This window comes from Zalophus californianus, chromosome 6 (assembly GCF_009762305.2).
Source record: "Zalophus californianus isolate mZalCal1 chromosome 6, mZalCal1.pri.v2, whole genome shotgun sequence".
In the NCBI taxonomy this organism is placed as follows: Eukaryota; Metazoa; Chordata; class Mammalia; order Carnivora; family Otariidae; genus Zalophus; species Zalophus californianus.
Window position 1 is genome coordinate 86,165,230 of NC_045600.1, and position 12,105 is coordinate 86,177,334.

The 12,105-nt window shown below is 33.5% G+C and overlaps 1 protein-coding gene across 4 annotated transcripts in view; it reads left to right on the forward strand.

Annotated features, from left to right (window-relative positions):
* The window catches only part of CTDSPL2 (CTD small phosphatase like 2), an 80,898-nt gene that overhangs the window by 53,991 nt on the left and 14,802 nt on the right, over positions 1-12,105 (forward strand). For all 4 annotated transcript variants that reach the window (XM_027570151.2, XM_027570149.2, XM_027570148.2 and 1 more), the window contains exons 6-8: positions 3,580-3,658; positions 3,931-4,042; positions 6,221-6,307. In XM_027570151.2, the coding sequence (XP_027425952.1) occupies positions 3,580-3,658; positions 3,931-4,042; positions 6,221-6,307 (278 nt within the window). The remainder of the gene's footprint in view (positions 1-3,579; positions 3,659-3,930; positions 4,043-6,220; positions 6,308-12,105) is intronic.

The window sequence follows — 12,105 nt, forward strand, 5'->3', positions numbered from 1 at the left end:
AATCTTTAAAAAAATTTAACACAAATAGCAAAACATATGCTCATGTTTATGAACACACTTATTATAATTGCACTAGTCTCAGACCCTTCGGTCTGAAGTTCCCACCTAAAGGCAGCCTTATACCTTCAGATTTGTTGCATATATAGATGACATCCCCCCAAAAGAAGCTTCTTTTCCTAGATCTTTCCCTACATCCAAACTTTGCAGCCTAATTCTGGATCCTTATAAAGGCCTACCATAATTGTTGGGTCCCTGAGCCAGTTGTCATGGAAATGTAGAACATATGAGATCAGAATTTATTACCTCTGAGGGTTGTGGTATACAGATGTATAAAGCTAAAAGATGAAACTGTTCCATCATGCTTAAAAATGCAGAAATAAAATTGAGGATGGTCATCTTTTCCCAGAGGGACAAGATCTTGGGCTTTTGTTTTAGATTTGTCTTTTTATTTCCTATAATGCCAGGCATTTGAGAGACCCTAGCACATATGTATTGGTTCAGAAATGTAGTTTGGCATAAGGACGTGGAATGATGTTCTTCCCTTGAATATAAGGGGAAACTTGAAGAAATATAATCAAAACGGCAGAAAACATTTAAAGAAAAAATGCTACAGTTATGAAACTTCTATATAGGGCAACCCAGTAATACCAATATGAAGAGAAAAGCGACATAACAGAAAGATTTATTTTAAATTGGTCAAATAAAAGATTAATTTCTATAGTGTTAAACGTAGGATCTATAATGTTAAATTATAATGTTATATTTTTTAAAAGATTTTACTTATTTATTTGATAGAATACAAGCAGGGGGAATGGCGGGCAGAGGGAGAAGCAGACTCCCTACTGAGCAGGGAACCCAGTGCGGGACTCGATCCCAGGACCCTGGGATTGTGACCTGAGCCGAAGGCAGACGCTTAACCGACTGAGCCACACAGGCATCCTATAATGTTATATTTTAAGAATAATACTGAATCTGTCAAATCAACATGGATTATGTACATAGTTCATCCTTGGGCAGATAAGATTTGCAAAGGAATCTACTCTTCACCTGTCATTTTATGCTCATTCCTTGCCAGTGTTTGGGTGTATAGACTAAGTCCACGGCTTTGGACCTCTTGTTTGATGTTTGTTCTATATTTTTGTGCTGCTGTATAATCCTGTGTATTTATTTTTTTTCTGACAACTATGAAGATGGAGAAGGGATTTCTATAGCATTGGTGATTTCTGGAGGGGGAGGGGAGTAAAATTTACTCCAGTTGTTGCATTCACTCATTTATTTCCTTAACTTTTATCGAACACCTATTTTCTGTGATGGACATTATTTATAAACATGAATAAGATAAATGCTCCTTGACCCTGAAGAGTACATTATCTAATTGATGAGCCAGGTAATCACAAAAATTACTGTACATTGTGGTGAGTGCTATTAGAAATAAATGTGCAGAATGATGAGTTGGCACACTGCATTCACTCTGGATCATGACAGGATAGAAGTAAAATTTTTGCTGATCTTAAAAGATGAGTATGAGTGACAAAGGTTATTACTTTTCCTTAACTTCAAGAACCTAGTCAAAGAACAAGAAGGAAGAAGGCTGGCTCTGTCATTTACCTAGCTTTGTGACTTCAGACAACTTACTTAAGCTCTCTGAGATGGTTTTCTTACCTTTAAAAGGGAAATAATTCAGGGTTATGAAAGCTAAATGGGATAAAATAAGAAAAATGCTTAGCATGAAGGCACTCAAATACTGCTTCCTTTCCCCCTTTTTCTGAAGTTAATAGGAATTTGAAACAGAAGTGGTTAGAAGGTATATTTTTCCATTACCCCTTGTGCTAATGAAATGTTATTGGCATGAAATTACAGATGGACAAAAATTATGCTTTACCTCTGTTGTCATTACTGAACATACCTAATACATACTGTGTTCCAAGGTAATACATAAAGAATTATTACATGATGGGGTGCCTGGGTGGCTTAGTCGGTTCAGTGTCCAACTCTTGGTTTCGGCTCAGGTCATGATCTCAGGGTCATGAGATGGAGCCCCATGTCAGGCTCTACACTCATTGCAGAGTCTGCTTGAGATTCTCTCCCTTTTCTTCTCCCTCCCTCTTTGCCTCTTTCCCCACTCATGCATTCACTCAGTCTGTCTCTCTAAAAGAAATAAAATTTTAAAAAGAATACATACATGGTAATAGCAAAAAAGATTTTTTTTTCCTTTGACTATTATCCACCAATATTCCATTCCTATAGACAGATTATAGCAGTTTTAGTGAGTTCCACTGTCTTAGTCCTTTTGGGCTGCAATAACAAATTACCACAGACTAGGTGGCATATACACAGCAGAAATTTATTTCTCATGGTTTAGGAGGCTAGGGAAATCCAAGATCAGAGCACCAAGCAGATTCATTACCTGGTGAGAGCCTGCTTTCTGGTTCATAAACAATTATTTCTCATGCACCCTTACATGGCACAAGCTATGTGAACTCTCTGGAGGCTCTTTTATAAGGGCACTAATCCCATTCATGAGGGCTCCACCCTCATGACCTAATGACCTCATGACATCCTAAAGTCTCCACCTCTAAATATTACCATTTTGTGGGGACACAAACATTCAGTCTCTAGCATCCATCTTGAACTTTTATCTCTGAGACATTACGTCTAACTTAGAATTTTACCTTTTGTCCTTTCCTTGAATTTAAGTGATAATTATTGTCTTAGAAAATTCCCAGCATAATTTTTTTTTTAAGTTTTTTGTTTATTTAAGTACTCTCTGCACCCACCATGAGGCTTGAACTCCTGACCCTGAGATCCAGAGTCACATGCTCTTCCGACTAAGCCAGCCAGGCTCCCCTCCCAGCATTATTTCTAATGCTCTGTCATTTGATAGAATTTTAGCTTAAATGTAGGATGGACCATTTGTCATGGAATAGAGAATTACTTCATGATTATTTTTAGGTTGCTTGTAAATTAGAAGTAAAATAAGGCCTCTTCTAAAGCAATGGTTTCTATATAAAGCAGCATTTTTTAACTTTTGAAAAGATTTTAGACAGCCTTGAGATTCCTATAAAAATGTACATACAACATTTTTCATAAGTCTTCAGGGGGTTTCATGAACCTCTTAAAGACTGTTCATAGATCTCAGGTTAAAAACTACCTCTTGGTCTAAGGTCAGCGCTGCGTGTATATGTACGTACAAGGTACTTTGCAAAGTGTCACTGCTTACAAGAGCCCCGTGAAATTTTTATGTTTATACCTATAACATCATGCAGTTAGAAATTGAAATTTTGTGGAGTGTATGATTCTGGTAATAAGTAGTAAATTTTCTCTTTGCTGTGAGGGATTTTAATTCTGCCAGCCATGATCTAGCTTCTATTTTATCTATAATGGCAGTTTTTTTCCTCTGAATCTGGAGTTAGATCTATGTATTAATAAATTTGCTTTGTAATACTGTTTGTAAGTTATTTCTGTCATTTCTTGAACCTAAAATACATAGGGCTTCAGGAAAATCTTACATAAAAATGGTAAAAATGTATACTTCATAGTGAGTAAAAATAACATTTTGTTTTTCATTTTATTAAATAGCACCAGTAACTCCAGATAGTGGTTATTCATCAACTCACGCAGAGGCTACCTATGAAGAAGACTGGGAAGTATTTGACCCGTGAGTTTTTTGTTTTTTTTGTTTTCCTTTCCCTCTTGGAGCAGAATGAAAGACATGTGTGGAGGGGTGGCTGAATGGTATATTGCAAAGAACATGTGACTTGTAGGTTACTGAAATATTTTATATTTTTAGTTTTATTTACCTTTCATAGGTTTGGTTTACTAGATTAAAATGTATTATTTAATTAAAGATTTAAATAGCTGAATTTAGTAATATGTCTTATATTTATAAAATGTAGAAATGTTGAGATTTTCTTAAAATTTGATTTGTAGGTATTATTTCATCAAACATGTTCCACCACTGACAGAAGAACAACTAAATAGGAAACCTGCTCTTCCATTGAAAACAAGAAGCACACCAGAATTCTCCCTAGTTTTAGACCTGGTAAGTATATTGTATGTACTACAGGTAGAGAAAATAAAGGAGTTAAATTTCTTTTTTAAAAACTCTAGCCCAAAATACCTACGAGGATAAAAGTGAATGTAAATAGTCTTATACATTTACTAAACATGTCTCAGATGTTCTGAAATGTTTTTATTTGAAGCATAGTCAAATGCCAAGGTCCTCAGTTTGATTGGTATCAGGTACTCTTTGAAAATAAATTAGGCTTTCATTTTTGTATTTAAATTAGTTCTTTCCCCCATATTTCTGAGACCCTTGCGATTTTTTTTTTTTTTAATTTCCCGATAAATTCTTTCATTTCATGCTTAGATTTTGCCTTTTGGGGGGGGGGGTGTCAGGATTATATTTCCTTGAAGAACCAAATATTCTTTGGGTCCCAATGAATTAACCTTATGCAAGATTATAGCCCTTTTTGTCTTATTTTTGTGCAGTATCTAATACCAATAACTTTATTAATAAACTCCCAAAAACATGATGTCTAAATGCTAATAAAATCTTTAATATGCTCTCTTGGTGTGTTAAAAATTTATGTTTTAGGGTACCAGAAGTGCTTTGAGAACTGAACACCTACCTATTACATAATATTGGGAAGCATTTTATTATTTAGCCTTTGTTACTGGTATCCTGTAATTGGAAATGTGGTTTATTTCTCATAAAATTTTTTTCTTGAGGAAGAGTTTATTATTTTAAATCTTAACTAGCATGTATAGTTCTTTTTTGAGAGTTCAGCACCTTAGCCTTTGTCTAGCCAGAGAGAGGTAAGAGAGGTCTCCAGAGGTCCTAAGTATTAGGTATTTATTAGAGGATAAGTAGCAAGAGAAAAATTTTGAAACTGATCATGAGTAGTGTAGATTTGATGTGCAAGTTAGTGGAGAAACTGAAAAAAGAGATTTTGCTAGATTTTTGTGTTAGGAGTTGATGTGGTCATGATAGCAAGCTTGACCATATAATTTTTAATCCAATGTGGAGGTAAACAGAAAAGAAAAGATAGAATTTGGCTTAGCATAAATGAGTAATTTTATAGAAATAAATGAAGAATGATCAAAATTTAGATAGTCTATAGATGAAGAAGTAGTAGAATTAGTTATGATTCAGTTGAAGGAAAGAGGATACCTTTTTTTAAGATGCTAAGACAATACCTTGAAATGTGTAGACTGATATGCTATTAAAAGAAAATGAGGCATATCTAGAGTATTTTTTGCTCTTTGCCTCCCCAGAGTTAACTTTAGGTTAAAAGAAACACTCCAGCTAATAAGATGTGGAATCACAAGGTATGAACATTTGTGTTTCATTTTAATTCATTGTAAATGCATTGGAAAATTTTGGGGTTAGCATTGGCAGCTTTTTTTTTTTTTTAAGTGTTTTATCACTTACTACAAATAGAACTGTTTTTTAATCATTCAGTATTTAAGAAATATAAATATTTGCACATATCTTAGATGGAATGATCCTCACCTTCTTATCCTCTTAATAAAAAACAGGGTTTGGTAATCAAAAATGACAAGTCTTCATTGACTGCTAATTTAGTTAAATAATGTTTTTGTCTGAAACATTGAACAGATACTAAGGCATCCATTTTACAAAATAAAAAACTTTATAAAAGTTTAAAGGATAAGGAGCTATCTGAATAGAATATATGTATTTTTAAAAATAATTAGATTCTAAACTTCCATTTGCTAATTGTTAAATAAGAGGAGCATATATTTATTTTACTTATCAAAAAGTTGGCAACTGCAGAACTCAGAACACTGGTTCTCAGACTTGAGCATGCATCGGGATCACCTAAAGGGCTTATTAAAATATAGATTGCTGAGCTCCTTTTTTCTTCATCCCCTTTTGAGTTTTTGAATTATCACAAGTGGAGCTGGAGAATTCACATTTCTAACTAGTTAAAATTTTGCATTTCTAACTATTTGCATTTCTAACCCAGATGATGCTGATACTACTTGCTGGTCCAGGAACCATACCTGAGAACCAGTGGCTTAGAAAATTCTATTCCAAATTGCCATGCCACACACAGGAATGTATGATAAATATAAAATTCCACATATGAATGAATGTTTTCATAAATGTTTCTGGTGGTCATGGGTACATAAAATTATCAATTTGAAATTTTCTTTTAATATCTTGGTTCATTTGGTGTGTGCTTTTTATTTTAAGGATGAAACACTAGTACACTGTAGTCTAAATGAGCTAGAAGATGCAGCACTTACTTTTCCAGTCCTTTTCCAAGATGTCATTTATCAGGTAATTAAAAACAATTTTTAACTTGATATTTAGCCTGTTAGATAATGTTCTGAACCAAGAAATCTTTTGTAATTTTATTTGTGTGTGTAAAGTTTAATGTGTTTTTTCCTAATGGATTTCATCAATATATTACTGATTTATTAACACAAAGTAGCATCATGCTAAATAATTACATAAAACATTAAATGTTACCCAAAAATGTCAACTTTTTTAACCCAGTGATCTCTGCTAGTTTCATAATCTGTTTGCCAGCAGGTGGAGGCAGGAGCACTGACATCATAGATCCCCAAGAAGAACTTGCCAGGTTAACACCTGGTGTTTTGTTTTTTGTGTTTTTTTTTTTCCCAAAAAAATCCAGTTAGTATAAAGAAACCTCATTCCTTGTTCATTTTTATTTCCTTTTGTAGTAATATGGCTTGTAGATTGCAGTTTGGTATAGCTACTTTATATTAATCACAGAATTCCAGGACACTTCCGGTTATTGCTTTAAAAATCTGGGTAAAAGCATTTCTTCCTCATCTGTGTTGATGCACAAGTAACCATGCAAAATGCAAAGATCATTTACATTTCACTGTGAATTATGTGTGTTGGCCATAGTTTTTTCTTTATGTTTGAGATTTTCCTATCATAAAATTTCAATTAATTTATACGAATACACTTTGAAAATTGCAAAGTGCCTTTCTGTGGTGGTGGTGGTTACTTAATTAGCATTACCTTCATACATACCAGTTGTTGAAGGGTTGGGAAAGGATCAAAAAGTTTGTTCTTTGTCAAGAGGAAGCCAACCCAAGGATTAAATAAAGCCACAGAACATTTACTGTGTGAATGATGCAAAGGTGTTCATGGCTGTGCTCTTAATAGGCAGTTAGAATATGGTATAGTTTTCTTGGCACATGATAGTTACTGTCTTTTGGGAATCAAAAAATTTCAGAGTTAAATAGAAGGTTGTGGTTCAGGATCTGCTTTACCTACTTTATCTTGTAATGAGTCGTAAGAGAATTTATTTTAGCAATTCTTGTTAGTTCTGGTTTAACCTAGATAGGCATTGTAGGCATGCTAATATTTTGAGTACTATATTCATTTCCCTTTTATGGAGGCTTATTTTAGTTCTGGCTTTTGATTAGAGAATGAGCAAAATATACATAAAAATAAAGGATTGTAAGATTTTTGTATTTCTTTTTAACTGGATATTATTTGGCTTAAGGTAATCTCTTTTCTTAATAAGACTTTTTTTGCCAAATGGGTTGTTCTTTTTTAGTTCACATCAAGGACAGGAGTCTTGTGGCAAATATAAATAGTATAGCAATATCTTAGTTCTCTCTTTTTAGCTTGATAACCTTGTTTTTTGTTCAAAATTGCATTCAGGCTTTGAGTTTGGAAAGTTGTTTTGAAAAATATTAAATAATTATTTTGGAATGATTTCTTAAGCTTTCAGATTTGAAATTTGTTTCTTGCAGATAGTTTTGGTTTGTTTGTCATTTTTAGTAGTTAAGTAAGAAACTTGGAAAGTAGATGAGTTTGATTCTTCCCTTTCATGAGCATTTCTTTTTATTGTGACCATAAAATTGAATTTTTTCTTGCTGCTTCCACCATTTCTGCCTTAATTCTCTTCTTTTTTTTTTTATAAAATTCTTACTATTTTTATGTGGATCTGGATAGTTGTCTTATTTTGAATAAAAGTCTTGTAGCAGTGCATACAGGTAATACTTAATAAAAACCATATATGTACTGCATCTGCCTCTGGAATTCAAAGAACTCTTTTTCATATATATTCTGAGTTATACTTTCTGAAACTGAAAAGTAAATGATCTAGCCTAAATTAGGAGCAGTGAGCAGGAAGTTTGAATCTTATAAGTTACAGAGATGATTGCATTTTATTATTATGATTTATTAGTTACTACATCATGTACAGAGTTTAGTCCCCCTTCAGTAAATTTTTGAGGATGTCCATAGTTAATATTGAGTATAATCCCTTGGATTTCTGGTTTTGGCATAGCCATTCTGTCTGCTTTTTTAAAAAGAACTTTGAAGAAATCTTGGGTTAGGGTTCCCCTAGTTTTCAGACCAGCAAGCTCCCTTTAAACAGGGAATGATGTCTTTTAAAATTTCAGTGGTGTTGTCTCCATCTACTGGCAAAGAAGAAATATACACAAGGGTCTGAGATGATCTAAGAGATTTTGGAGAAACCACATTATTAGGTAAGATGTAACTTACATATTTAACCACTGCAATATAATGTGGCCCACTTAAAGGTAGAAACCTGTAAAATACTGTATATACTCTTAAAAAATAATTTATTGAGGTGAAATTCACAACATAAACCATTTTTAACTGAACAGTTCCATGGCATTTATCTATATACTCTTGAATCTGTCAGTTCCATAGCATTTACATAGCATAGTGTATACTCTTAAAAATAAACTGGTAACATTAAGGTAGGATCAGATTCTTCATCTGAATCAACACCAAGTGTCCTCTTGGGACTTATTTTAGTTTTAGTTTCTTTTTGTGGTAAGTTTGTTATGGTTGACCTATATCTAATTTTCTACTTGTTATTTTTGTTTCTTTCAAAACAATTTAAAGTGTAAATTGTTTTACATATGTTTTAATCATCTATATTAGGGGTTGGCAAACATTTTCCTGAAAAGGGCCAGTTTTTATTATTTTAGGTTCTGCAGTCTCTGTTCCAAATACTTTTTCTGCCATTGTAGCATGAAAGTAGTCATAGACAGTAAGTACATAATCAAATAAGCGTGGCTGTGTCCTAGTAAAACTTTATTTACAAAAATAAGTGACAGTTTGTATTTGACCCACAAGCCATAGTTTGCTGACCCTTGGTGTAATAATTATGAGAGTATATACAGTAAATTTACTCAAATTCTAAGTAGAAGTAAGTAAGAAAATGTTCATCAAAACTCAAATATATAGAGAAATTTAAAACTAGATCCACTGTAATAACCTGGTTGTGGGCTTTTTTAGTTTTTTCAGATGAAAGTTTAAGGGAAATTTAAGGTGACCACTACTCACATTTAAAGATTGCCTGACTAATGGTATATACTCTCCTTTTGATTGATAAGTAGGACTCAACTCACTTAATGCAGGTGTCAATTTTTGAGCAGGTCGATTATTCAAGCCTCAGTTTAGTACATTGCGTGTATTTGAATTCCATTTCTCTGGGGGATAAGAAATCCTAAAAGACACAATCAAATTAAAATTTGATACATGTTACTACTGACACTATGGATAGACTGTAGTTTGTGTAGTTGGAGAGAAAAAGTCATTCGAAAGAACTGAGTTTTTAAAGTGAGGGTATGGCACTCACAAAGGCTAAAGTAATGGATTTTTGTTTGAATGGGTTTTTTTTTTCCCTTTAAATTGGTTGTTTTTCCATATTATTTTATAGTTAGTTATTGGGAAAACGTATTTATTCATAGAATGGTGCAAATGCATTTGATATCTGAAAAAACAAGTGCATGATCAGTTCCAGTGCACATATTTAATCTTTATATTTAGCTTATATTGACACATTATCAGGAAATCCATCTCGTGGTGTTACTCAGTTAAGAGGTCTCCACTGTATTTAGTTTCTGTTCCTGCAGATCCACCAATTCAAGACTCTAGGTCATCTCACTCCCTCTTCCATCCAGAAGATGACTTCTATCCACAAGCAGGACTGAATCAAAAGACAGATTTTTCACTTAGCTCTTGAGCTGAACCACCTCCTCAATGACCTTCCTCTATCTCCATCAAGAACTGGAGCTCAGTTTTTTGAAGATGTAATAGAGCTACTCAGCCCAAACGTGGCTAATTGAAGACAAAAAGAAGATGCCTCATATGTCTCACCACAGTACAGCCAAACGTAACTGTGCTGTCCAACTCCTCATTCTGTAAAGTATGGCAGGGGCATCTGATTTTTGACTCTGTTCACCAATAAGACTTTAGCCAGTCAGTGGCTTTCTGAAGATCAGTAAAATCATCAAACTTTGGGTCAGCTGTCCAGAAATCAGATTGTGGTAAGCACTCAAGGAGAGATAGGTTCCGTAGGGAGCTACTTGCTAAAGGGTGCTTTGTTTTTATTAGTAGAGGTTGCTTTTATGGGAAAAGTTGGGGGGAGAGGTGGGTGGGAAATCATGTTAGCAAAGCTCCACCTCTTCCCCATTACTGTAGTTTGTTTTCTGGGAACCTTATAGCCTAGGATAATTTTCACAAGGATCACAAATATTTTGTACTACAGAACAAGAGGAATAGAGGGTCAGTGGCTTCTTTCTCCTCTCTATAGTCTTTCTTAGAAAAGTCAGCATTATTTTTGCTTCATGAAGAAAAAACAATCATGTAAATGAAGAGTTTTGTAGTAAATATCTAATCAAATTTTTCCTTCTCTCAGGCTGACTTAAATTGACAGTAACCACGAGGCATTTTTGTTTTGACCTTCATAAAGCATAATTTTTGTACAAAAGTAGTATGTATAATTGTGCCTTAAATAAAACATTTGGGGTCGTGGACACTTAGTTTTGAGGATTAATGTAATATTTTAGCTGGTAGGGTACAATATTTTGATAATTATAGGTTAATATTAAAAAATAATTTTAAAGAAACTTTCCTATGCTTATTAGTAAGTATAGTCATTGGTACTAATTTTTTCATTGTAACTATTCATTATTGACTTCTAAGGTTAAAAAAAGAGCTGAAACCTATAGTTATCTACTTCTCAAAGATGATAAAATGTATTTCATGAGGAATTCTTCGTATTCTTTTAAATGTATCTTAAAATTAGAGGCAGTTCATTTTAAAAATGCTTGGAAAATTCTTGTTCAACAGCTAAAAACGTTTTGCAAATTTAGGAGAGGTGACAGTTGATTACTAAGCATATTTATAGACAGTTTAGAATTTGTTTTTAAAGGCAGCATTTTTTGTTTTACAAAAATGACCTTTTTTTGCTTTTAAAATGACTAAATTTTATGTAAATAAAAACACAGCAATAGCTTATATGTATACACACACAAATATATATGCACACATATTTAAATAAACAATATATGTAATGGCCAATTTTTATCTGAAGATTTTGCTTTGTTGCCAACTTATCTATATGAATACCATAAGCTTCACTTTATCCCACGTAGACTCTATAGGAAAATCCCTTTTCAAATTTATTTCTATTTAGTATAATGTTTTGCAGAATCTTTTAGTTTGGGGGTTTTTGTTTTTCTTATTTTTTATTTTGATGTTTTAGTATTTACCTATTCGTTTCCAGATTGGTCTGCCTACAGATAGTATCCCCAGCAGCCATCTACTTGTTGGGACTGTGTTAAAGTGGGTTATGAAGTTGAGGTCTCCACAGGGCCTACCTGAGCAACCCTCTTCTGTAAACAGGATTTAGGTTCCATCTCTGTGCTCTAGTACTGATGCTAAGAAAATGTTAACTAAGTTAAACAGTTAAGCTATCAGCTGATGCAATTCATGATTTAAAAGTATAGACTGCTGCTGTACAGCTTTCTCTTTGAGTTGAGGTTACCCAGTTCTGCCCCATAGAATCATACTCATTCCCACTATTCTCCTTATGACTGAGTACTTTTAAATAATAAGGTGGATAGTAATAACAGTTGGCAGTCTCAGTGTGCCAGGCACTCTTCTAGGTGCTTTATATGTATTATTTAATCCTCACAACAACCCTATGAGGTAGGTACTGTTATTTTACCCATTTTATAAATGAGGAGACCAAGGTGTACAGAAGGGTTAACAAACTGGCAGAGTCACTTGTACACCTATGTTATCTATGAATAGTTAGATTTTTCAGT